A 27,666-nucleotide genomic window follows, 5' to 3' on the forward strand; every position below is an offset into this window, starting at 1 on the left:
ACAGCTTGGAGTTTTGTTTGTTACGATTTCAGGATCTTCAGAGGTGTAATTAGGGAGTGGGACCTTTTTTGTTGTCTTGCAGGAAAATGGGAGGTAGATGAAATGAAGGAAACAAAACTTCCAGGCGATAAAGGACTTGTATTGATGTCTCGAGCCAAGCATCATGCTATCTCTGCTAAACTGAACAAGCCCTTCATCTTTGATACCAAGCCTCTCATTATTCAGTGAGTGAAACACTTGCTTGAGAGACCCTTTCTAGGAAGAGTGAAGACATTATATTATAAAACTATTACTCTATGTAAAAAGAAATTATGAGAATAATTAAATGCTACAGTAGGAATTTTAGGATGTATTTAAGCATCCTGTAATGTAACATTTTTTTCATGCCCAGTAAATTATTTTGAAATAAATCAGCTGTTTTTCCTACTGATAGCAAATGAACTTCTGGATTTTGCAAACAGTATTTACTGGGAATCTGCATTAAGATTTAATTTTCTTTTACTTAATTTAATTTTGGGGGATTGGGTAAGTATAACAATAGAAGATGGAATCTTCACATTTGACCTGTGATAAAACATGTGACCAAAGTGGGGGAAAGGGAAATAAATTAAGAAATTTGATCTTTCTAAATGCCATATGGTCTCTGCCTTTCTCTCTGAAATTAGGTATGAGGTTAATTTCCAAAATGGAATAGAATGTGGTGGTGCCTATGTGAAGCTACTTTCCAAAACCCCAGAGCTCAACCTGGTAGGTACTTCCTATTTCTTTATGTGGCCACCCGCAGTTACCTTTTAAGAATCTCAGAGAAAAAGAAAGAAAATTTTCTAAGACCTGTGAAAATAAGGCCATTTCTCCTGCTGTTGAAATATTTTGGAGGTTTGAAATACTGACTTTGACATTTCTGTGCTTTTTATTTGAAATGTAAATTTCAAAGCTGTTTTGTTTTATCCTTGGTTTCTGTCCTGTGTAATTTTTAGTTTTAGCAAACTTATTTCTTTGTTTTATGAAAGAAGCAGTAACTATCTAGGTATATACATTATTTTTTGTTTTTAAGCACTTTCATACATTCTCGTGTAAAATTTCCCGGTAATTTCTGGTTATTCCTTTTCACTGGTATCTATACAAACCTCATAAATGAATAAACTTTTCCTTTAATAGGACACTATTTGGAATTTTATAAGAGGACATATCACACTTGAAAGGTTGCCTTTCAACACTTTGAGTTACTTAATCCATTTTTGTTTCTGAAGGATCAGTTCCACGACAAGACCCCTTACACGATTATGTTTGGTCCAGATAAATGTGGAGAGGACTATAAATTGCACTTCATCTTTCGCCACAAAAACCCCAAAACGGGTGTATATGAAGAAAAGCATGCTAAGAGGCCAGATGCAGATCTGAAGACCTATTTTACTGATAAGAAAACACATCTTTATACATTAAGTAAGAAAAACTATTAATAAATTTTGGGTTTTATGGCACTACACATTTATCATCCATTTAATTTAAAGATTGTAAGCCTGCAAATAAGAATCTCTGTTGACTTAATATCTTAGTAGTGAGAAGAACTTAATTTCTCAGCACTAAAACGTCTCTTCCTTAGGTTGAATTGAGAGCTAGGGTTTGAAACAATTTTAAGAATAAGCTTGTATGTCCCATAAAGAGCTTCTTTGCTTGATCCTCACCTATCATTTCCTCCCTTTGTTTATTTTCTTGTTGATGAGATGTTAAGTTATAGGACATACAATAGAAATATGTGTACAGTTTTTTTCAAAGTATCTTCTAGTTGAACTTGTTTGGACGCTCCAACACCTAGACAGTTGAGGTTAATCATTTGGACATTGGAATGGGTCTTTTTATTTAATGAAGTTTTTCCTGCTGCTTTGAGATCACATATAGACATGCCTCTTTTCCTAAAGAATGCAATAACCTTTCTTCTTTATAACAAAAGTAATATATATTCAGCATAGGAATTTAAAAGGAAAAAGAAAGCAAAAAGAAGACATTTAAAATTATCTGAAATATCAACACTGTGATATGTATTTGGCTATATGTGAATAAACATGTATATATGTATAGACACATGTAATTTTTATTAAAAGTTAAATGTGCTATATTTCACTTTTTCTCTTCACAAAAGCATGAGCATCTTTCTGTGAGAGTAGATAACACTGATAACATTGATAACCTTCATTGTCATTGAGGATAGCAGCATAGTACTCTGTCATTTTCCATAGTACTCTGGATGTGCTGTGACCTAGTCAGTTGCCTATTAGGCATTTATATGTAGGATCCAGGCTTTAGCATAATTCACACTTAAGATACCTTTATGGATTTAAAATTATGTTTGCATTCTTCACTGGATTCCAAAAGTACAACCTGAGTAGACACGTGGTTTAATAAACCACATGTAATTGAAATTTTGTGTAATTTGAAATTTGGGCAACATAGTGGTAATACCAACTCAAAAAATGAGGAAGTGGGCCTTTTCTGTTGGGGGACAGTTATAATAAATAAACTTATTTCCCTGTTGACTGGTGTGTAACCGTTTGTGTCAAACCAATATTGCATTAGTTTATGTACCTTTGGGGTTTTTTGATGTTTTTAATGTTCATACATGGAATCTTTTGGTGTGTAAAAATTTTACCTGTCATTTGTTTTAATTCCTAAAAACCTGAAGAACTAACATTTACGACTTACAGATAAGGAAAAAGCGTGCTAACTTGCCTAAGGCTCCATGACCATGTTCTAATGCCCAAGGTCTTTACGCCGTGCTTCTACCTTCTGTTAGAAATATGATTGTTTGTGTTGTGGTAAAGAGAGCTTGGGAATGAGTGGCTAATGAACTTTTTAAAATTGCATTTAATTTTTTCAGTCTTGAATCCAGATAATAGTTTTGAAATATTAGTGGACCAGTCTGTTGTAAACAGTGGGAATCTGTTAAATGACATGACTCCTCCTGTAAATCCTTCACGTGAAATTGAGGACCCAGAAGACCGGAAGCCTGAAGATTGGGATGAAAGACCAAAAATACCAGATCCTGATGCTGTCAAGCCAGATGACTGGTGAGTCTTTGGGACCTGTCTTTGAATGCAGTGGAGCATTTCATACATTCCATTTGGCTTGAACAGTTGAATGGTGGTTGAAATCTGATAATTTGGATAATCTGTGATGCAGTCTAAATGTTAGGAAAAATATAGACTACTATAGCTGAAAATAGTAGTGACCACCTAGTGATCACTAGGGCCATCGTGATCATCTGGGCTGCCTCATACCATTTTACAAGCCACCAAATGCTGAAACTGATGATAGAGTTTGCCTGTGGTGACACGCTTGGTTTGTGGCAGAACCTCGGGTCTTTTGGCCTGGCCTTTCCAATGCTTCTATGAATTCACATTTAAAGCTGGAGTCCTAAAATTTTAAATTTTAATTTGAAAAATAACCTTTTTCCTATTTAAACAATACTCAGGAGATCTCTGCTCTGTGTTGGGCACTGGAATACAAAACCACACCAGCTGCATACACAACTCCCAGTCTAGTTGTGAGACAGGCACTTGAAGTTGGCATGCATGGGGTGAATGGTCTAACATGTGTTACTTGTGACCAGAGCACCAGGTATACCTAACTTCCATAGTTTCTTGGAGTTGGGCAAATCAAATTGAGAACTGAAAGTGGGCAAGAGTTAACTAACTGGTGAAGATGGGAAATGGTATTCCCTGGTTGAAGGAGAATATCATGTGCAAAAGTAGAGGAATAGGAGTGAGCTTAACACGTGTGAGGGAAATTGAGTAGCCTTTTACATAAGGTGCAAATTGGAGAGTGGTAAGAAAAGAAAACAGGTGGGTTGTACTCTTGTATGTGACCATCTTTGAACTCTGGTGTGGTGACTTTTGGAAATGTCAGGAAGTGAACAAAGAGAAGTGATAAAACTGATCTTCCACTTGTAAGTATCCTCTTAGGCTTCACAGTTAAATTCTAGTTGATACTTTTATGCTGCACTGGTGTAGTGGGTGAGTTTATTTGTATATTTGGTGAACATTAGATTTTGACTCAGCCTTGTTCAGTATTGTATTCCTTAACTAGCTGTTTTATTTTGGGGGTGGAGAAGTGAATGATATACAAGTTTAAGTTCTCACACAATTTTAAACTAGCAAAGTTCAAAAACAAGCATAATCCTGACCAAGAATAGAAGATGTCTCTGCTTACCAGCTAAAGTGGCTCTAACAATAACTGCATAAAGCTTTGAAATTAGGTACTTCTTGATGAACTTTTAAGGGTAACTGTTTGAGTCATAATTCACATGCTAAAATCCACCCTTTAAAGTATACAGTTCAGTGGTTTTACAGTATGTTCGCAGTGTTGTGCAACCATCACCACTGTCTAATTCCAGAACATTTTTATCACCCAAAAAGAAGCCCATACCCATGAAGTAGTTACTCCCTATTTCTCCCTTCCACCAGCCCCTGGCAACCACTAATCTGCCTTCTGTCTCTGTGGATTTGCCCATTCTGGATATAGAATAATATAATATGTGGTCCTTTGTGTCTAGCTTCTTTTGCTCAGCATAATGTTTTTAAGACTCATCCATGTTGAAGCATGGATTAGTACTTCATTCCTTTTTATGACTGAAGACTGTTCCATTGTGTGGATAATACCACATTTTATTTATCCATTCCTCATTTGATTGACATTTAGGGTGTTTCCCCTTTTTGGCTATGGTTATGAATAATGCTGCTATGAACATTCATGTATAGGTTTTTGGGTGAATATACATTTTCATTTCTCTTGGGTATATTCCTAGGAGTGGAATTGTTGGGTCATATGGTAATGATGTTTAACTTTTTGAGGGACTACCAAACTGTTTTCCAAAGTGGCTGTACCATTTTGCTTGCTCACAATCAATGTATGAGGGTTTCATTTTCTCCACATCCTTGCCAATACTTAGTTTTATCAGTTTTTTTTATTATAGCCATCCTACTGGGTATGAAGTGGTATCTTATTGTGGTTTTGGTTTGCATTTCCCTGATGGCTAATGATGTTGAACATATTTTCATGTGCTTATTGGGCATTTCTATGTCTGAAGAAATGTCTATTCAGATCCTTTGCTGGTTTTTAAATTGAGTTGTCTTTTTATTATTAGGTTGTAAGAGTTCTTTATAAATTCTGCATACTAGGCCCTTGTATATGATTTTAGATATTTCTAGGAGGAACTATTTTAAGTTTTTTGATTAAGTAAGGCCTACATATTTTTAGATTGCCCTGTTTAAGATTCACAAAGTGGGACCACATTGTGATTCTCTGGCCAATGTTGTCAGTAATTGGCTTTTTCTTTTGTGTTTAAGGGATGAAGATGCCCCTGCTAAGATTCCAGATGAAGAAGCCACAAAGCCTGAAGGCTGGTTAGATGATGAGCCTGAATATGTACCTGATCCAGATGCAGAGAAGCCAGAGGATTGGTATGAGCTTTAATTAACTTTCGAAATTGCCTGCTTTTTTATTGAAGTAGAAGTTAGTACTTAAATACAGCTAACTGCTCAAACTTAAGTGTAGAGCTCAACAAACTAAACTGATTACATTTTCATCTCTTTTTTTTTCTTTTTGCGGTATGCGGGCCTCTCACTGTTGTGGCCTCTCCCGTTGCGGAGCACAGGCTCCGGATGCGCAGGCCCAGCGGCCATGGCTCACGGGCCCAGCCGCTCCGCGGCATGTGGGATCCTCCCAGACCGGGGCACGAACCCGTATCCCCTGCATCGGCAGGCGGACTCTTAACCACTGCGCCACCAGGGAGGCCCTCATCTCTTTTTTTAAACACATCTGTCATGAAAAACCTTTACTACTGGATATGTGGAAACAAGATGATGCTCTGTAGTACAACATTGTGAAAGAATTTCTGCAGGATTTCAGGGAAGCTCTGGGGTAGCTTTTCACAGTCCTGCATCACAGAACCCATTTGTAGTTTGTTTTTATCTCCACAGGGATGAAGATATGGATGGAGAATGGGAGGCTCCTCAGATTGCCAACCCTAAGTGTGAGTCGGCTCCTGGGTGTGGTGTCTGGCAGCGACCTATGATTGACAACCCTAATTATAAGGGCAAATGGAAGCCGCCCATGATTGACAATCCTAACTACCAGGTTTGTACCTCTCTGTGGTTTCATAGATCTCTTTGTGTTCAGATAGAAGTTTTGTCTGTAGTGAGGCTGCCAGGTTGATCCCCTGTATTCAAACTATTGAACTGAAAACAAAGTAAACTTCAAAATTGAGAGAGAACTTATGTGTTAAGTGTTGAAAAGGTAAACCTAGAAACTAGAAAGAACTTTCATTGCTTTGTAACTTGTGTTTAAAAGCAAACAAAAAATGGAAAACTTGTGGTTTGGGCACCCTGCTGCCATGTGGATCCAACTTGGCAACCTCTGTGGTAGGGTGGATAGAGGATTGTGATGGGAGTTGGTTCCCTGACCACAAGTCAGGGAACACAAGTCAGCTCATTGCTTGACCTCAGTATCTTCAAGTATTAAAAGACTGTGAGGTTCAAATGAGATGGTAATACAGGTGGTGATATTTTAAAGCTTCAAGTTTACTATGGAAATGTAACACCTCAGACCCTGGTCTCACTTCTGTTTATGTTCTAGTCAAATTATTTAAAATCATTAATTTCTACTCTGTCACACTTCAAAATGTAAAGTGTAGGTCTGTATCTCTATGTATCCACTATGTATATACTTTTCTGTTTTTAAATATACTTGTGCAATCAATAAGATAAGTTAAAAATTGCCCTTTAGCTGTTTTGTTAATGGCCATTTAGGTGAATTGCCATTTTTGCTTTTAGAGTCCTTGCTGCAGTAATTTTCCTTGAAAATGTCTGAGTATATGTGGTAACTATTTCTCTAGGTAGTTATCTGAGGTGAAATATCTGGTTGAAGATTGTGTACATTTTACATCACTACTGAAGGAGTCTGTACTGATTTATGCTCCCACTCCTACAAGCAGTTAGTTGATAAGAGTGGAGGCTGTTGGAATGTGCCAGGTAGAGCAAGGTGTTTGGATCAAGGTCATGGATGAAATTGAAAGTAGTTGGAGTCCAGATGTCTTAGAGGCATCAGTAGCATTTATTGTTTTCTTCCTCTTACTTAAGTTTTACAAAGTCAGCACTTAACTCTCAGGTAATGCAGAATTCATCTTAATTCTTATTTAGGTTCACCATAAATTTGTGATGATCATTATCTGAAATGATTTTTTTAAATATTTTTCTCTAGGGAATCTGGAAACCCCGGAAAATACCAAATCCAGATTTCTTTGAAGATCTGGAGCCTTTCAAGATGACTCCTTTTAGTGCTATTGGTTTAGAACTGTGGTCTATGACCTCAGACATTTTTTTTGACAACTTTATTATTTCTGGTGATCGAAGAGTAGTTGATGATTGGGCCAATGATGGATGGGGTCTGAAGAAAGCTGCGGACGGGGCTGCTGAGGTTTGTGCTTGCTTGTTTCTTGTGCATTTGTGTCTTTTATTACAGGTAACTAATTGCTTCTGTTGTGAAAAGCTATCTTCTAAGATTTGTCTTTTCCCTTTTTTGGGGATGTTGGCATAGAAAGTGTGACCTTTGTCTGCTAAAGACAAAATACTGGGGCTTTGGACATGATTTCATTAGGCTAATACAATGGCTTTAGAGTCTGTATTTGTGGTACGTGTAGGGTATTTTTTTTTTAATTGTGTTAAGATACATTTAACAGGGATTGACATACACACACTACTATGTATAAAAGAGATAACTAATAAGAACCTACTGTATTGCACAGGGAACTCTATTCAATTCTATTCTGTAATGACCTGTATGGGAATAGACTCTAAAAAGAGTGGATATATGTATAATTAACTCACTTTGCTGTACAGCAGAAACTAACACAACATTGTAAGTCAACTATACTCCAATTTAAAAGCATTTTTTTAAAGATATGTAACAAAATTTGCCATTTAGGGTATATGTTAATACAGTCTTAAATACTGAATCTTGGTTCACCCAATAAATGGAATTTTCAAATAATTGGTCATAAGGCCAAGATGGGAATTGGAGAGACATTGAGATCAAGAAATTCTTCATTCACCGGTCCCTGAGGTTAAGGAAACCTTTGTAGGTGATTAAGAAGCCAGCTTTCACACCTAGGAAGGGGAAATCCCCTTGATGATAAAGAGAGCAGGAAAATCGAAATTTTTCTCTTATTTCCTTTTTACATTGTGTGAACATCTAGGCTTGAATCCTCTGAAAAAGGTGCCTGGGTAGTGCCACGCAGTAATTGAACAGTGGGACAGTACAGCCTATACTTAGTGTCAAAAGCCAAAACTTGAAATGAGTCCTGTCTTGTTTTTTAGCCAGGTGTAGTGGGGCAGATGATTGAGGCAGCCGAGGAGCGCCCATGGCTCTGGGTGGTCTACATTTTGACCGTAGCTCTGCCCGTATTTCTTGTCATCCTCTTCTGCTGTTCTGGAAAGGTATGAGTCGTTTTTGTTTTTGTTTTGTTTTTTTATTTTGATTCACTCTTATATTGTTAAAAATAACTAAGATACGTTGCCTGAGGTTTTTCTTTGTAGCAGCTCAGTAGTGACTGGGCCACATTTGGTGTGGATTTCTTAAACCCTGTTCACTACTTTCAGTGGCCATTTATTGTGCCCAGATGGAAGTAGGATTGTTAGCCCCTCGGTTTCTAATAGTATTAGCCTACTATATTACTCTCCTTCACCTTTGGCAGAAGCTTTCTGAAAGAAAAGAAAAAAACAACTTAGAGATATAAAACTGAGCCATCTGGGCACAAACTAGCTTTTCCTTCTGGCATAGCTGTTTCTATTCATATACTTTATAATTCAGTCTTTGATTTCTCATTATCCATTTCTCCCTCAGCACCCCTACCCTCCCTTCCCCCACAAAACACATGTAGGGCTGATACAGCCTTATTCTTTAGCCTTTGTTATATGCAATCAAAAAAAAGAAAATTTTGTTTAGACCCTCTACTTCTACTAAATGAGGATTATGCTTCACCTTGCATTCAAGATGTCTTGTAACCTGATCCCCAATCTTCCTTTCCAGCCTTATCCCCCACCACTATTCTGCATATCTGTACCTCAGTCACCTTTGACTAGTTAGACTTGCACATTCCTGCCTGACCCCTTTGCTTTTACTGTTCCTTCTACTTTGAACCATACACATGCTCACTGAAGAGGAAGCTCTCAAGCAGGAATTCCATCTTACTCACTTCTTTGTATCTACCCCAGCGTGTAGCCTTTGTACAGAACTTTGCTCATAGGCCTTCAGTAATTATATGGTAACGTAATACATAAAATGTGAACAAAACTCTCATGCTTTGGGGGAATATTTCAGAAACAGGCCAGTCCTGTGGAGTACAAGAAGACTGATGCTCCTCAACCAGATGTGAAGGAGGACGAAGAAGAAAAGGAAGAGGAAAAGGAAAAGGGAGATGAGGAGGAGGAAGGTGAAGAGAAACTTGGTAAGAAGTAGTCCCCAGAATATCTGCTTTAAACCAACATCCTAAGAAGACGTTTCAAACCCTTATAAGCAAGTTACTGTCAAGATTGTTTCAGACTCTAGAGGTGTGTTCTAATGCTGATTTTCTAGTTACCAAAAACAAGTATAAGATTTTGCTCAGTTTTACTTTGTCTTCTGTCTTAGAAGAGAAGCAAAAAAGTGATGTTGAAGAAGATGGTGGCACTGTCAGTCAAGAGGAGGAAGATAGGAAACCTAAAGCAGAGGTAATAGAAAGGGGGAGAGTATATCTTAATGTTTCAAGCAACTCAGTGAAGGTACATTTAAGTAGAGAGTATTTTCATAGGGTAATAATTTTCAATGGCTGTGGCAGTAAAAATTCCATTACAGCCAATTTTGTAAAAGTGGAATTCTTAGCACTAAAAAATTAAATTTTTAAATTGCAAATTACATCTGAATCTCAAAAGTATTTTCTGTGCTGAAAATGGTTTTCTGTAATAAACAGAAGGTAAGGAAAGACTAACAAAATGCTTTCTAGGGTGGCAACTTCAGATTATTATTTTACATAAATAAATAAATAAAATAAAATAAAATAAAAATTTTATTATTTATGTCTCATCATCTACCTCTCCTCACTGTGCCCTTATTTATTGGACAAATCACTGTATTCTAAAATTTTTGTCCCTCTTGCTGATGGAGTCATTCTTTCGTTCATTCAGTAAATATTTGTGGAGTACCCATTGTGTGCCAGGCATTGTTAGTGAACAAGATAGACAAAGATACGCTACGTCTGGGGAACTTAAATTCTAGTGGAAGGAAACAGACAGTAAGCAGTAGATGTTATAAGGAAGTAAATGAACAGTATGTTAAAAAGCAATGGGCTATGAAAAATAAGAGTTGTACAGGAAAAGGTATTGGAAATGCTGGAGGCGGGGTGGGTTGTATGTAATGTTAAAGATGGTGGGTAGGCCTCAGTGGAGAGGTGACATTTGAGCAAAGACTTGAAAGAGGTAAAGGACTTTGCCATGGAGATGTCCATGGGAAGAGCATTCCTTGCAGAGAGAACAGCCGGTACAAGGGCCTGAAGTGGTAGTCTAGGTGGCCAATACGGTCAGTAGATTAAGAGGGTGGAGAAAAGGAACATGGGGAGGCTCCAGATTAGGTGAGGCCTCCTAGGCTGTTGTAGGGGCTTGGCTTTTCCTCCTAGTGAAATGGGCAGCCATTCTAGGCTTTGGGGCAAAGGAGTGATCAGATCTGATTACTCTGGCTGCTATGTTTTTCACAGACCAGGGAGAATCAAGGAGCCTAGTTAGGAGATTACTTTAATAATCCAGGCAAGATATGGTGGCTCAGAGCAGGGTGATAGGAGAGAAGGATGTGAGCTTCTGATCTGGATTTTCTGGTGGATTGGCTATGAGGTATGAGGGAAAGAGAATAGTCCACACCTTTCTTACCAAGGTCCCTTTTCTAAGCACTGCCGTTTCATTCTGATCCTTTCTGGAAACTACCCAGTTTCCATTTACAGCTACCACAACTCTGCCCTTCTATTGATAAAGGTCAATGCTGTTTATGTTTTCAGTGGACGTATTCTGTCTCAACTAGAATGCAGAGCTCTTTCAGGTAGGGGCCAGTCTGTTTTTTTTTTTTTTTTTTTTTTTTTTTTGCGGTATGCGGGCCCCTCACTGCCGTGGCCTCCCCCGTCGCGGAGCACAGGCTCCGGACGCGCAGGCTCCGCGGCCATGGCTCACGGGCCCAGCCGCTCCGCGGCACATGGGATCCTCCCAGACCGGGGCACGAACCCGCATCCCCTGCATCGGCAGGCGGACTCTCAACCACTTGCGCCACCAGGGAGGCCCTAGTCTGTTTTTATATTCCCCAAACTTCCTCACACAATAAGTGTGTGTAGAGCAGAAAGAGCACCGGGTTTGTAGTCTTGAGTTTTATAAGGGACTCAGCTTCGATAGCCTTCAGTTCTGATGAATCTTTGCTTTCTCAGCCTCAAAGTGGGACTAATGTGTCCACAGGCTAGTGGATTATTCAGGATTAAGCAGGATAACATGTGAAAGCCTGGTGTCTGGTCCTCTTTAAAGAAAATGCTTATAGGTTAGATTTAGAAAACAAAGACTGAATTAGAACACATACAATCCCACCACCTTTGAGCCAACATTGTTTTTGATGCATTTTCTTCTAATCATTTTTCTTTTCCTGTTTTTCCTCAGATGGGTTATACTCAGCCTGGCTCATTTGAAAACTTGGTGAACTTTTACTTTTTAAAAAAATATGCTAATTATAGTGAATTTCTTGTTTTTTCAACCAACAGGAGGATGAAATTTTGAACAGATCACCAAGAAACAGAAAGCCGCGAAGAGAGTGAAACAATCTTAAGAACTTGATCTGTGATTTCCTCTCCCTGCCCTTCCCCTGCAAAGTGTGGGTCCTAGGAGAGGACCTGGCACATCTTAGGTTGAAACTCAGAAAACCTTCAGAGTCACCATCAACAGGTTCCAGCTGAACACTAGCCCGTGTAATTTTAAACATCTAGCAGTAAATTGCAGTTGTGACATAAAGGACCCTGTTTCTGTAGAAAGAAAGCATTTAACATAATGGTTGTGAAATGTAACATGAAGCAACTAACTTGTATTTTTTTGTTTTTAAACATCTTTGTTTTTAAAATAGAGTGATAGAACTTTGTCAGTCTTTAAAAATCTTGGCTTAATTTAATATATTAATCTGTCCATGCAGAAATAACACCAACCTTTAAAAATGCTAGGGGGCTGAATTTGAAGTAACTGATTTTGTTTTTTAAGTTTGGTATTATAAAACGTTCACGTGTCTTTGTCCCTTAAAATTGATAATAATGTTTAAAGTGCAGTCATTTGTGGTTATAATCTTGTTTTGCTTGCTTCCATTATTCAATTCCTCCTGAGGAAATTGAGGAGAGTGATTGGATGGAAGCCCAAATTTATATAAAGGTTCTGTTAAAATTGTATTAAAAATAGACATACAAAAAGAAAATAACTTTTCACTTGATGTTGGTTAGGCCATGAAGTATGTGTGTTCTTTTGCCTTTGGAACAGCTCAGTTCCCAGACAGCTTTGCAGTTAGTGGAGGAGGCGGCATAATGTGGCGCTCGGGCATTCATTCTTCACACCCTGGGAGTGTCTGGGCTCCAGCCTTCTCAAGCAGGTGGCTTCTTAAGGAACGCTACCAGAGTAGATGCAGATGTTTTCATCACATCTTCCACTGTGTTGACACTGTTTTACCTTCTCAATTTCCCCAAATTCCCAGCTTTCTTCTCTGCTATGCATTGTCTTCACAGCGCAGCTTGCAGTCCGTTGCTGAAAATGCTTATGAGCTCTGCCTAGTGTTAAGCTTTACTGTGATTATGTGTATGTTTCTTCTTCCTTTATTAAGCAGACCCACACCTTTCCAGGGTCAAAGTACACGATAGAATAGTGTCCTTCATCTTTACCATTTCTTTTACTCCGTGTAAAGACTTTAGAAGTCTAATCCAGAGGTGAGCCAATTCAGAATTGACTGTAATTGAACACAGGCTAAAAGTATTTATGGAGGAGTGACTTTTAGCATGAGTTTTCTGATTTTTGTAGCTGCTAAATCTTTTAAGTCTTTATTTGCAGTTCATGTAACAGTTCTGTCTTAAATTACATGATAAAGTAGTCCTGTTCAAATTTTTTTTTAAGTATGTGGCTTGTATAATTTTTAAGAAATGATGTTAGGCTTGTTTTTTCATGTGGAATGCAGATGGGTGCTATCAGAGCCTCTCCCCCATCACTACAGTGGACTAACGTCATCCTTACACCACACTGAAATGCGTTCAGAATTAGATTTTTTTTTTAGCTTTATTGTTTCTTCAGAGGTGTTTCAAATGTACCGATGATACTGTTCCTTGCACTGAATATATAAACACTCCAGAGTGTTTATATTGGGGAGATATTGGGGAGGAAGTATATTCATAAAAGATGAAGGCTGTATCTGTTTATTTTGTTTATCTTCAGTTTTTTACTGGTTCACTTAAATTCTTATGAGGGTGGGATGCATTTTTCTTACTGTTCAGTGCTTTATCCTTTTCATCTGTTGTTCTGTGGTCACAGTGACCTTAGCTATGTAGCAGACTTTCCCAAATGTATTGAGTGCAAATAAACAGTTACTTAGCAAGACCTGAAAACATGTCTGCAGGTTTCTCCTTGAAGCAAGTGTGTGGGATCATTGCATTTCCAGAAATCTGCCTTCTTCACCCTCCATTGACATTACGGTTTCTTCCAGCTGAGCTGTGGAATAACAAGTATAAATCAGTAGACTGTTCATTTGCCTTTCCAAGGGTAATTGAGCAACGTTTGTCCAAAAAAAGAAAGAGAAAACAAAAAGTCATTTCTTGGTTTTCTTTCCACTCTTTGTTGAAGGTGCAGCCTTCTGATTAGAAGTCTGACACATTAATGAATGACCAGCAGCAGTATTCAGCTCTTTAAAAGGCACTTACATTATGATTTTACATGCTGGTTATTTGTCCCATTGTTGTAAAATGCCCACTCCATCAGATGTGTTGCTCAGTTTCTCTCATCTATAAAATACTCTTCACTTTTCTCAAATTGTTGCGTTACTAAATGGTATTACATTAAAGCCCTGTGTTAAGCATCTGCTTTTGACTGACCTTCTTTCATAATAACCTTCAATTTGTGTGTTTTACTGGTTCAATAGAGGGTTGATCTTCCTTTAATTGACTACTACATGAAATTTTCTAATATGCAGAAACTGTCATGGACGGTGAAATAATTACTACATCTCACCACGTGGATTTGAATATAATTCAGAGTAGGCTTTGCATCCTTTTCCTGCTGGATTGGGGTTCAGTAGTTTCAGTTCTATAATAGGTATAGCAGCTCAGAAAGGGAATGGTAATTTGTAGATTATTCTTTGAGATTTATGGGAACCATTCGACATTTACTAGAAAATAAATCTTTGTTCAGAATCAGACTCCATCTTTTATATATTCCTACATATTTCAGGGATATTTTTGAACATTAGGCCATAACTTTTTTATGCAGTATTATTAGGCTTTTGAATTGCTTACTGAAGAGTACACAAAATGTACTGCTCCTAGTTACGATTATCTTTCCCACTAGAAAAGAAATTTAATTCTGGTGTAAAATTTATGTTTGAAGAATGATAAAAGCAAGACTATGTTATGGTGTTCATGAGCCCTAAGCACTTTTGCCTTGGCGGGCCACTTGTATTTTTTACTGCATTTGTATAAAAACAAGTACTATTTGAATAAGGACTCAATTTTTTCTTCTGATTTTAAAATAAAACATTTTCATTGGCCTAGTAATAAGTTACTGTACCAAAGTTTGAGCTGTTTATGGTGTCTCTCATTGTGCAGCCTTTTGGCACCTCCTGTTTAACGTTTTAGCAGTTAGGGTGCCAATACCTGTCTCTAGTTTGTCTTGGCCCAACAGAGACAGTCTGTAGTTTCATTGCTCCTGTTTTTTTCCCCTACAGTCTCCCACTCCCTTTGCCTACTAGGTATAATACTAGACTGTAATTGTCTTTAGTTGTATTTTGTTGAGACTCAGTTTTACCTAACAGACCATCTTTTAAATGTAAAGCTTGGAGGCCAGGCTCCCTGTTTTTTTACTGAAGCATCATCCTTTGCAGTTCTACCCCCCACCCCGCCCCAGAAAAGGAGCTAGACTCCTTCACATCCTCTTCTTCCTGTCTGCTAGGGCTTTTGTTGTAGTAATTGAACTTTTGAAATTTTTTCAAACTTTTATATAAGGGAAGATTATATAGTCTCGATGATTCAGAACAGCGCAAGAAACCTCTTCCTTCACCTCACCCGTGTACAATTCTTACCAATTGTGAGGCTGAATGTGAGCCCTGAGGTCGAACGAAAACAGCTGACACTGAAAAACCGTGGATACTTTTTAGCTTATCAAAGCCGCATTTAAGAAGCTACAGGAGGAATAAAATGATGAAGCGCTATGGTGCCAGGAGCGTCTGGATCTGGCGGGTTACGCCGCGCCGACTGCCCGTCTTTCTGCGGCGGACCCGGAAGGGCCTGTCCGCGTGAGGCGGCGTTTAGAGCCGGCTCTTGTCGGTCACTTACATGGGTGAGGAGTACTGAAGCCCGCCCACCTGCTTCCCTCCGCCTCACTTGAGAGTTCCTTTTAAACTGCGCACGGGAGCAGCCCCAGCGCGCCTCTTGCGTGCTAGGCCCCGCCCCTCGGGCGGCCCGCTCTTCCTTCTCTGATTGGCCGCAGCCCCTGTTCATCAGCTGTGACGCCGCTTTCGCCTGCCGGAGCCCCGCCCTTTTCCGAGAGCCCTGAAAACAATTTCAAGATGGCGGCGGCGGTGGCGGCGCGGAAAACAATGGGGCCGGGGCGGCGGGGACAGGCCGAGGCCTGAGGTGGGCAGCGAGCGACTGCCTGGGTTGGGCCGAGCGGGGCCAGAGGAAGACCCCTGCCGCGCGCGAGCCCGCTCCGCAGCTCGCGGGGCCATGGCGTGGCCGTGAGGCAGCCGGGCAGCCGGCGGGGAGCGGAGCCTGCCGTGCCAGCCGGCCCCGAGAGGCCCTCCTCGGGCCCGGCCCGTGCAGCCCGCGGCCCATGGTGCTGCCCACCTGCCCCATGGCGGAGTTCGCGCTGCCGCGACACAGCGCGGTCATGGAGCGCCTCCGCCGGCGCATCGAGCTGTGCCGGCGCCACCACAGCACCTGCGAGGCCCGCTATGAGGCCGTATCGCCCGAGCGCCTGGAGCTCGAGCGCCAGCACACCTTCGCCCTCCACCAGCGCTGCATCCAGGCCAAGGCCAAGCGCGCCGGCAAGCACCGGCAGCCGCCCGCCCCGGCCCCAGCTCAGGCCCCGGCCCCGGCGCCCGCCCCGGCCCCCCGCCTCGACGCCGCCGATGGCCCAGAGCACGGCCTCCCGGTCGCGGTGAGTAGGGCTCGGGGAGCAGCCCTTTCCCGGGAGATGCTGCCCCTGACGCCACCCAGGGCCCTTTGAGACTTCCCCAGTGCCCGCAACTTCTCTGGTCTGGCTCGGGGGAGGCTAACACGGCAGGGACTGAGGGGTTGTCATCTGCGGGAAATGGCACTGTGGCGTTACTTTGGGAAAACATGACCCTAAGGACCTTACATTAAGGTCCCGGGTGGGAAGGCTGGCGAACTGTCGGTGAAAGGTTTTTCTTCCAGACTGGATTCCGAAATTTTGAGAAGGAACAGACTGGCATTAAAGTTGCCTGTAATAGTGGCTTCATTTATTCCGCAAACGTTCATTGGGTCCTTGCTCTTTGCAGGGTCAGGGCTTAAATATGGAAATAAAACGGCCTTTAGTTGACCAAACTGTTCTGCATGGAAAATCAAGAATCTTTGGAAATCTTAGTAAAGACGTACTGCTCATTGAGGTGTACAAAGGTATTCTTTATTTAGGCAACCCTGAAATTTGTGAATTTGCGATTCCAGCAATACTGTTGACAAAGCCCGTGTTCATTATAAGCCTGTTTAAAACCTCTGATGACATTAGAGTTTGTTGGTAAATTGTTATGCCCTTTGGGTTCTCAGTAGATATTTGGGAAATTTGTTGGTTAGAGGTTTTCCTTCTTGAGACTGATTATAAGGTTCCTTGCTGTTGTTTTCTTGGTAATTTAAAGTTTAGAACACATGTTACCAGTTTAATTTGTGTGTTTTTAAATTCATGCCTTTGTTAAGGTCTCACCTGGGCTGTTGCAGTACTCTTCCCTAGTTAGTCTTAAGGTGTTCGGTCTCTTTCACCCTTTAAATGCTAGGTCTGTCACAGTTCTGTCCTCTGGTTGAATTATTTTCCTTATTCTCTCCCACCCTAGCTTGGGCTGCTGGACATCTCATTGCTTATTGTTATAAAGTCTTACATAGTCAAGTCTTCTCATCCTCACTTTTCTTGTCTGTAAACTGAGGATGTGTTTGGTTTCCTCTAGGATTTTTATAAGACTTAAAAGAAATGAGTGTCGATGTGAAAAATATTTCATAAATGGAAAGGCTGCCTGCAGGACCCTCCCCCATCACCTTTCAGAATCCTGACATCCTTCAGGTCCATCTCATCTTCCTCTTTAAAACCAGTTTCCACCCTACCCCACAGCAGTTAGAATCTCCTTGGTCAAAGCATTTAGGAAATGTATTGTCTGTGCTATTTATTTTAAGCACAATGTCACATACTACTTTAGGACATCTCTTGCAAACAGACTGTAAGCCCTAGGAGACAGGGAGGGGGGAGCTCACAGTCAAAGGAAAGACTTTTAAGAGTTGTGGGGTTGGGCTTCCCTGGTGGCGCAGTGGTTAAGAATCTGCCTGCCAATGCAGGGGACACTGGTTGGACCCCTGGTCCGGGAAGATCCCACATGCCGCGGCGCAACTAAGCCCGTGTGCCACAACTACTGAGCCTGCGCTCTAGAGCCTGCGAGTCACAACTACTGAGCCCACGTGCCACAACTACTGAAGCCTGTGTGTCTAGAGCCAGTGCTCCACAACAAGAGAAGCCACCACAATGAGAAGCCCGCACACCGCAACTAGAGAAAGCCCACGTGCAGCAACAAGACCCAACACAGCCAAAAATTAATTAATTAATTAATTAATTAATTTTAAAAAAGAGTTGTGGGTGGTAATTCCGTGTAAGTAAATAGTGAAAGCTCATAAAAATCTCAATTTTACACACACATAGTTACCTTGAACACCCCCTAGAATGTATATTAGTAGTGATTCAATTTGTTTAAAGAGACTAAGAATTTAGATCCCCTATGTTATTTTTAGTCCTAAACTACTAGAGAGAAATTGTACATGCTGTTTGAAGAGAAATTAATTCTGAGTGTGTTAGAACTTGAGTCTGGCCTGTCAGTCATTCTTTTGGGTGATTAGGTGTGCCATGTTATGTTGATGACTTATCACATTAAACCTTGACCCATGGATTTCATGAGTTAAACTTTAGAATGGAATTGCTCTTCAGCCTCCTTACTAGGAAGAGGGACCCTTTTCACTTCAGTCTCCAAGGGATTCTAGGTGAGCTCTTTGGCCTTGGAGTGGGGTTTTAGGAATGGAAGATCAGTGTCACTAAGAACACAGTGGCTTGTTCCGTTTTAGTGGCTCCTTCAGTTCAGAGAGGGGGAGAGTCCTTGCCTTGGTAGGATTTTGGCTTGGAGAGAGAGCACAGCTTTGCCAGAGAAATGGAGGGGAGATAGTGCCTCTTAGTCATTGTTATTTTTGACAATTCTGTGTATGTATTTGATCTAATTAATATTCCTTACATAAGGAATATTATTCTTATTCTTTTCCAAATGTCCTGTAGTACTCTTAGGCAGTCGTTTCATAGCAAATTTACCATCGGTAAACCATTTGTACAAGTGAAAAGGGATCAAGTCAAATTACTAGTAGAGTACACCTTCTGCTTATGTTATTCCCCTTCTTAGGATATTCCACCACAACAAAACCTTGACCACTATCTTCCTACTGTAGATACTGTTAGAGATGGATAAGAAACAGTGCTTCAGACTTTTTTCTACTCTGATTGTCAAGGAATTACCTTATTAGGTTTTCTTCATACTGTGTGTGCTCATTAAAAACCAAATAGTAGTTTTCTAATGACAGGATTGACTTTTTTTTTTTTTAATTATTTATTTAATTAATTTATTTTTGGCTGTGTTGGGTCATCATTGCTGCACGGGGGCTTTCTCTAGTTGCGGCGAGTGGGGACTACTCTTCATTGTGGTGTGCAGGCTTCTCACTGCGGTGGCTTCTCTTGTTGCGGAGCACGGGTTCTAGGCATGTGGGCTTCAGTAGTTGTGGCACGTGGGCTCAGTAGTTGTGGCACACAGGCTTAGTTGCTCCGCGGCATGTGGGATCTTCCTGGACCAGGGATCGAACCCGTGTCCCCTGCATTGGCAGGCGGATTCTTAACCACTGCGCCACTAGGGAAGTCCAGATTGACTTCTTTGTATTAGGGATGCCAGATAATAGAGAATTATCCATTCACTTTATACATTCATTCTGTCATGAAAATAGTCTACAATAGCTTGAACATTTTCTTTTAGTAAAAATTTTTTTTAAAATATTTATTTATTTTGGCTGCACTGGGTCTTAGTTGCAGCACACGGGATCCTCGCCATGGCACTTGGACTTCTTAGTTGAGACATGCATGTGGGATCTAGTTCCGTGACCAGGGCTCGAACCCGGGACCCCTGAATTGGGAGTGCAGAGCCTCAGCCACTGGACCACCAGGGAAATCCCTCTTTTAGTAAAATCTTATAAAGGTTTATGCCACATCCCCTTATCCACTGTTGTCACACTTTTGCTGCTTACTCCTTAAGTCGTTGTGATAGTCTACCAAGAAATTTGACGGCTGCATGCCAACCATTCATGGAAGTTGCCTTTCCTGCTTAGTTTAGGCATGCAGTATTTCTCTCTCTCTGTCTCTCTCTCTTTTTTTTTTCTTTTTCTTTTTATCCTTTTAAGAAGATCTTTAACAGGACAGAAAAATTTAATTTTGATAAAATCCAGTTTATAATCATTTATTTTCTGAATTGTGTTTTGGTGTTATGTTTAAGAACTCTTTTTATACATCTCTAGATTCAAAATATTCATATTTTGTTGAGGGTTTTTTGCATTTAAGTTCATGAGAAATGTTAATCTGTCATTTCCTTCCTTTCTCTCTTCTTTCCTCTTTTTCTTTCTTCTCCCTCTTTTTAACTTTTATCTGTACATAACTACAGAAATAGTACAGAGAACATCTGCATACCCTCCTCTTAGATTCTACCCATTGTCATCATCATGCCCCATTTGCTTTATCATTTGCATACATACCTCTTTCTCTCTTCTCTTTCTCCCTAAAACTTTTGTTCTCTGAACCACCTGTGAGAACACTGCACACATGGCTCTCTACCCCAAACACCCAGTGTGTACCTTCTAAGAGTTAAAAAAAGATGTGCGAAATTTTAGTAATGATTTTGTAGACCGAACTTGTGTAGGAATTATGTAAATAACAAATTATTTTCAGGGAGTAGATATTTCTAAACATAAAACAGACATTGTTCTATAATCATGTGGGATAATTTTAGAGAAAAGATGACTAATGTGGCTTTAGGGTCCCATTTCTTCCTGTAACATTTGCGACCTTGTCATAGTACCATCTTTCCTTTTTTATCTTCAGTATCCCCTTTCCCACTGGGTCCTTCCCTTTAGCTTGAAACAGGAGCACATAGTCTCCTTTCTTTTGTCTTTTCTCACCCTCAAAATAGTGTTCCATCTCCTTCCTTCCCTTTGCGCTTTCCACTGCACTTCCCATTTACTCATTGCCCCGTTGTAATCTGCCTTCCACCTCTTCTACTTTTCCGAAGCTGCCCCCTTAAAGGACACCAAAGATGGAATTACCAAATTCAGTGGCTTCTTAGTCATCATTCTTTTTGACTTCCTCCTTCCTAAGACTCTTCTCTTAGCTTCTACTCTCTTCTGATTTTCTTTCCAGCTTTCTGACTTTTTTTCTGTCTCCTTCCTGCTTTCCCTTATTAATTCATGCAACAAATATTTGAGTGCCTACTGTGGGCCAGAGCACATTTTACTTGCTGGGGATACAGCGGTGAACAAGACAGATTGAAACTCTGCTCTTATGGAGAGAGATCAATAATTTTTAAAATTAATTTTAAGTTATAATAAATGCTAAGAAAAAAATTAAAGAGTTATGTGATACTGAGTGATTTGTAGCAGCAGCTTTAGATATGGTAGTAGCAGCTTTGTCTTAATTTGGCCTGAATGACAGGAGATTATGAATCAGCTGAAAGTTTCAGAAAAGAACATTCCAGTTAGAACCACCAGCACAAAGTCTCGGAGGCAGGAACCTTCTGAGCTTGCATGAAGACAGAAAGGAGGTCAGTGTGGCCAGAGCAGCAGGTATGCAGCTGGTATGAGTAAGCAAGGATCAGATCAGGTGCAGTGAGAAGCAATAGCAGGATTTTAAGCAAAAACATCACATGATGTAACTTTTTTTTTTTTTTTTTTTGCGTTATGCGGGCCTCTCACTGTTGTGGCCTCTCCCGCTGCGGAGCACAGGCTCCGGACGCGCAGGCTCAGCGGCCATGGCTCACGGGCCCAGCCGCTCCGCGGCACGTGGGATCCTCCCGGGCCGGGGCACGAACCCGCGTCCCCTGCATCGGCAGGCGGAGTCTCAACCACTGCGCCACCAGGGAAGCCCGATGTAACATTTTTTAAAGGCCATTCTGGTGCTAGATGGAGGATGTCTGGGATTGGTCTGGGCAAGAGTGGATGCAGTTAAAGCTTTTGCAATGTCTAGGCTGGGGCTGGTGGTAGTAGTGCAGATGGAGAGGAGGAGATGGATTCTGGACAGCTTCTGAAGGCAGAGGTGACAGAGGCTGCTGATGGACTAAATGGATTGGATGGGGGCAAACGGGAGGAGTTGAAGGGAATTCCAATCTTTTTGGCTTGAGAAACTTTCTTTGCACACTTTTTAAACATTCATGGTCCCCAACCAACTATATTCTCTACTTTTTTCACTCAGTTTTCTTTTCCTGGGTTAATGTCATTGATTTTTTTTTTTTAATATTTATTTATTTGGCTGCGTCGGGTCTTAGTTGTGGCACGTGGGATATTCGTTGCGGCATGCGGGATCTTAAGATTGTGGCGCTCAGGTTCTTCGTTGAAGTGCACAGGCTTCTCTCTAGTTGTGGTGTGTGGACTCCAGGGCGCCCAGGCTCAGCAGTTGTGGCAGTGGGCTCTCTAGTTGTGGCCTGCGGGCTTAGTTGCCCCGCGACATATGGGATCTTAGTTCCCCGACCAGTGATCGAACCCACATCCCCTGCATTGGAAGGCGGATTCTTAACCACTGGACAGCCAGGGAAGTCCCTGTCATTGATTCTTTCATGGCTTCGTCTATCACCTATAATAATGAGATTCTCCAGATATCTCTACCAAGCTTCAGATCCAGCTGTCTACTGAACATTTCCACTTTGATTTCCCACATGTCCAAAAGGGACTCTCCCCTTTTCTTGCCAGTCTTATGTTTCTTCAGAGTATTTTCCCTAGTCCAGTCATCCAAAGTAGAAACTTGGGAATTATCCACTCCTTTTCTTCATTTCCTGTTTTTTTTTTTGGTTTTGTGGCGTTTTGTTGTTGTTGTTGTTTTGGCCACGCTCTGCAGCATGCGGAATCTTAGTTCCCCGACCAGGGATTGAACCAGTGCCCCCTGCATTGGGAGAGCAGAGTCTTAACCACTTGGACCGCCAGGGAAGTCTCTATTTCCGTCTTTAAGTTGGTTATTTGTTCAACCAACATTGAGCTCCTGCTCGGAGCCAGAAATTGTGGTGGTGCCAGACCTGTGTGTCATGCAGTCTGTTGGGGAGTAGATGGTAAACAGTTCATTGCAAAGCCCTGTTGAGGGCTGAAAAGCCTGTGGGAATACTAGGAAAGGGATGCCCCTTGGGTGAAGTTTAGAAAGCTTTAAAGACTTGACTTTTAAAATGGGTCTTAATATTTTGCCAAATGTTTTCCCAAAGGGTGTTACATGAAACGCTAATTTCATGGGCTGTTAAAAGAGTTCTAGAGTTGAGCAAATTTGGGTGACACTAGGATAAACAAATATAAGTTTCCTTTATTTAGGACATTTCCAAACATTTAATAGGCTAATATGCATGCGGACTTGAGCTCTTATCAGGGGGCATCTAATAGGATTTTGATTCCTTTGGAAAACTAAGCAAAAGCACAAAATTATGACAGTGAGTAAATCTTTGAACTTAAGGCTTAAAGTGCCAGAGAGACTGGAAGATAAAACTGGAAAGGTAGGAGTCATATCACGAAAAGCTTTATGTTTGATACTGGGTGTTTGGACTAAATAATTTTGGGACATTGTGAATCCCGCCTCACACATTTTTATGTTGACATTTTGAACTTTTCATCCTAAGTTTTTAAGCTTATGAAAAATTATAATGCATTGGTTATGTTAATCAATTGTATATTAAATTACTGTAACAATTTATTAAGTGAAATATATGAAATAAGAAATTTATGTAACACATAAGTGCTACATATGTTTAATGTGAATCGACTATTTTAAAAAGAGAAAAGAAAAAGGGCAAAAATGCTGTTTATAGTTGCAGAGGATATAACTTCCAGAGAATTATAAATTTTAGCATTTAAAATAAAATGGTTATATCATTTTTTAAAATGTCGCCAGTAGAATCTGAGTACCTTAGTGATATGCTCTCATCAACCATTTAAAGAATGCTTTTCTTTAACAGAAATCTTATTTATTTTAAGAAGGTTTATTTATTATTTTTTTATTAATTAATTTATTTTACTGCGCGCGGGCCTTTTTCTAGTTGTGGCGAGCGGGGGCTACTCTTTGTTGCGGTGCGTGGGCTTCTCATTGCGGTGGCTTCTCTTGTTGCAGAGCAGTGGCTCTAGGCGCGTGGGCTCAGTAGTTGTGGCACGCGGGCTCAGTAGTTGTGGCTCGCGAGTTCTAGAGCACAGGCTCAGTAGTTGCGGCGCATGGGCTTAGTTGCTCCGCAGCATGTGGGATCTTCCCAGACCAGGGCTCGAACCCATGTTCCCTGCATTGGCAGGAGGTTTCTTAACCACTGCACCACCAGGGAAGTCCCTATTTTTTTTTTTTTTTTTTTTGGAAGTCCCTATTTTTAAAATTTATTATTTTTGGCTGCGTTGGGTCTTCGTTGCTGCGTGCGCAGGCTTTCTCTAGCTGCAGTGAGCGGGGGCTACTCTTCGTTGTGGTGCGTGGGCTTCTCATTTCAGTGGCTTCTCTTGTTGCGGAGCACGGGCTCTAGGCGTGCAGGCTTCACTAGTTGCGGCACGTGGGCTCAGTAGTTGTGGCGCACGGGCTTAGTTGCTCCGTGGCATGTGGGATCTTCCTGGACCAAGGCTCGAACTCATGTCCCCTGCATTGGCAGGCAGATTCTTTTTTTTTTTTTTTTTTTTTTTTGCGGTATGCGGGCCTCTCACTGTTGTGGCCTCCCCCGTTGCGGAGCACAGGCTCCGGACGCGCAGGCTCCGGACGCACAGGCTCAGCGGCCATGGCTCACGGGCCCAGCCGCTCCGCGGCATATGGGATCCTCCCAGACCGGGGCACGAACCCGTATCCCCTGCATCGGCAGGCGGACTCTCAACCACTTGCGCCACCAGGGAGGCCCAGCAGGCAGATTCTTAACCATTGTGCCACCAGGGAAGTCCTAATAGAAATGTTAAATCATTCCTTTTTCTTGGAACTTGCATTTCTTTTTCCTTTTCTTTCTTTCTTTCTTTCTTTTTTTTAAATTGGAGTATAGTTGATTTACAATGCTGTGCTAGTTTCAGGCACACAGCAAAGTGATTCAGCCCTACACACATATATATCCTTTTTCAGATTCTTTTCTCTTATAGGTTATTACTACACAGTAAATTCCCTTTTTGCTCTTTTCAAAGTTGATTTATAGGGAATTCCCTGGCAGTCCAGTGGTTGGGACTCCACGCTTTCACTGCTGAGGGCCCGGGTTTGATCCCTGGTCATGGAACTAGGATCCCACAAGCCACACAGCATGGCCAAAAAAAAAGTCGATTTATACAAAAGAATGTATGTAGCATTTATAGGTTCTGTGTGTTATATATATTTCTTATTTCAGTAAGTGGAATTACAGTAAATTAGTATACAACAAATAACAAGCGCATTATAAATTTTTATAAATAATTAAGCAAAAAAAGTACAGGTTTACTATACATGCCTCCCTTAATGAGATGGATGAGGCTTTTCCCACCTCAATTTGTTCACATAATTGTGGATGAATATTACTTGTTGACAAAATGACAGTTCTTAATTCTTTTCCTATTTTTTGTTTGTTTTTATACATTTAAGTTCCAGTAATCCTTGTTCACATAAGTATAAAAGAAAGGAAGAAATTTAATTATACAATGTTAATCAGGTTTTTCAAATTTGAGTTGGTATGCCAAAAATCATACGGTGGTATGTATCATCAAAATTAATTTACCAATTAAACGACAGCTTGGTTTGGTACACTTTCAACTTTAATGAAAGCAGAGAATTAGAAACCATCTGACTTGCAAAAGGATAATCTAGTCATCAGTCATTCACTTTCTCAGTTACGGAGAAATGAAACACAAAGGCTTTACCAAATCTTATCAATTGATTGTTGATTATACCTGTTATTCTTTCACTTAGAAGGACCTTGTTTAACCTAATATACTCAAAATTGGTTGGGAAAATCAAAATACTCTTCATTTCAATACACCTTTGCCAATACAGTATTTTTTGATAAAATATTTTTATTTGCTTTAGATATATTTTCATCAAAACCTTAGAGCTGTGACTGTAGCTTGTTTAATGTATGAAAAATGTCTACCTAATTGGCAAACTCAGTCTCCGTTTTCAAGTTAATCAGCTTTTTGTCAGAAAAAGTTTGACTTCATTTTTCAAATACAAATAATACTATACAACCCCGTGAGTACCATCTCACTTCTGAATTCTAAGGGAGAGTTCAAGAGCATGGAGCCTTGTCATGAGTTTGTTGCCTGCATCAAATACTGTGCATTGCCTGCATGTATTTTATTCATATTAAGCATTCATTTGAAGAGCTATACGTTATTTGGTTAGTTGAGGATGGAAGAATGATGTCTTTAAATGAAAAATATCACCACTCCTGCTGCCTTAATTCAAAGCATCCCAACTCGCAGGCCAGACTTTGGCAATTTAAGTGCTCAAGGCCCTTAAGTCAGTGAAGAACTGTTGTGCCTAGCAGAGCAACAGAAGAGACTGTGGTATACGGTGAACATTTGGAGCAGCATGTCATTGGGGTGGCATCTGGCACCATGGGAATGAAACCCATATGCAACACTCCAAGGTCCCTAAAATACTTTGAATGCAGTTCTTTGAAAATGGCCTAATTTCTCTAGATGTCTTTATACATATGCCCTTCCCTAGTCTCATAATGCCTGACACCTGCTCACCATTCAGAACTCTGCTCATGTGCCATCTCCTCTAGGACCTCTTTCCTAAGTCCCTCCTCTAGCCAGGCTAGGTACTTAAACCTATGCCAGAACAACCACACTGAGCTTTAGTTAGCATGTTTGCCGCTCTCCATTAGATTATGAGCAATCTGAGAGCAAGACCAGTAGTTTAGCACCAGACCTCCGACATATTTGGCAGTCAGCAAGCATCTGTTGAACGAATGTTAATGATATTGTGGAAGGAGCTCTGAATTGGGAGTCAGAAGCTGTATGTTTTTAGGCTGGGATCATTTCAGAGGTGGAGTTGACAGAGGTAAGACAGTAGGCCCTGATTTGTACTGCCATGTTCATTGCAGCCTTGTTCATAATAGCCAAGAGGTGGAAGCAATCTGAGTTTCCATCAACAGGTAAGAATGGATGAAGAAAATGTGGTGTATACATACAGTGGACTATTATTAAGCCTTCAAAAGGAAGGAAATCTTGTCGTATGTTGAAACATAGATGAACCTTGAGGACATTATGCTAAATGAAATAAGCCAATTGCAGAAAGAGGAATACTGCATGATTCCACTTATCTGAGATATCTAAAATAGTGAAACTCTTAGAAACACAAAGTAGAATGGTCGTTGCCAGGGGCTGGAGGGAAGGGGAGAGTGGGAGTTGTTCAGTGGACGTAGAGTTTCAGTTTTGCCAGATGAAAAGTTCTAGAGATTGGTTGCACAGCAGTGTGCATATAGTTAACACTACTGTACTGTACATATAAAAAAGATGGTAACTTTTATGATATGGTTTTTGACCACAAATTATTTTTGAAGTATAGTTGAATTAGTGTTGTGTTACTTATTGCTGTACAGCACAGTGACTCAGTTGTACATAGATATATACATTCTTTTTCATATTCTTTTCCATTATCGTTTATCACAGGATACAGAATATCGTTCCCAGTATATATACCAGTTTGCATCTGCTAATCGCAAACTCCCCATCCAACCCTCTCCCCCCAACCCCTTGGCAACCACCAATCTATTCCCGGAGCACAGGCTCCGGATGCGCAGGCTCAGCGGCCAGGGCTCACGGGCCCAGCTGCTCCGCGGCATGTGGGATCTTCCCACACCGGGGCACGAACCCGCGTCCCCCGCATCGGCAGGCGGACTCTCAACCACTGTGCCACCAGGGAA

The 27,666-nt window shown here is 40.8% G+C and overlaps 2 protein-coding genes across 2 annotated transcripts in view; both read left to right on the forward strand.

Moving 5' to 3' along the window:
• The window catches only part of CANX (calnexin), a 29,341-nt gene extending 15,193 nt beyond the window's left edge, over positions 1–14,148 (forward strand). Inside the window, exons 5-15 of the mRNA XM_060095043.1 lie at positions 83–224; positions 666–747; positions 1,251–1,443; positions 2,876–3,065; positions 5,343–5,456; positions 5,976–6,132; positions 7,255–7,470; positions 8,370–8,489; positions 9,373–9,499; positions 9,682–9,761; positions 11,816–14,148. Of these exons, the coding sequence (XP_059951026.1) occupies positions 83–224; positions 666–747; positions 1,251–1,443; positions 2,876–3,065; positions 5,343–5,456; positions 5,976–6,132; positions 7,255–7,470; positions 8,370–8,489; positions 9,373–9,499; positions 9,682–9,761; positions 11,816–11,869 (1,475 nt within the window). The 3' untranslated portion in view covers positions 11,870–14,148. The remainder of the gene's footprint in view (positions 1–82; positions 225–665; positions 748–1,250; positions 1,444–2,875; positions 3,066–5,342; positions 5,457–5,975; positions 6,133–7,254; positions 7,471–8,369; positions 8,490–9,372; positions 9,500–9,681; positions 9,762–11,815) is intronic.
• Positions 14,149–15,867: 1,719 nt separating this feature from the next.
• MAML1 (mastermind like transcriptional coactivator 1) overlaps positions 15,868–27,666 on the forward strand; it is a 47,173-nt gene continuing 35,374 nt past the window's right edge. The window contains exon 1 of the mRNA XM_060095044.1: positions 15,868–16,442. Within this exon, the coding sequence (XP_059951027.1) occupies positions 16,116–16,442 (327 nt within the window). The 5' untranslated portion in view covers positions 15,868–16,115. The remainder of the gene's footprint in view (positions 16,443–27,666) is intronic.

The sequence above is a fragment of the Mesoplodon densirostris genome, chromosome 3 (assembly GCF_025265405.1).
Source record: "Mesoplodon densirostris isolate mMesDen1 chromosome 3, mMesDen1 primary haplotype, whole genome shotgun sequence".
In the NCBI taxonomy this organism is placed as follows: Eukaryota; Metazoa; Chordata; class Mammalia; order Artiodactyla; family Ziphiidae; genus Mesoplodon; species Mesoplodon densirostris.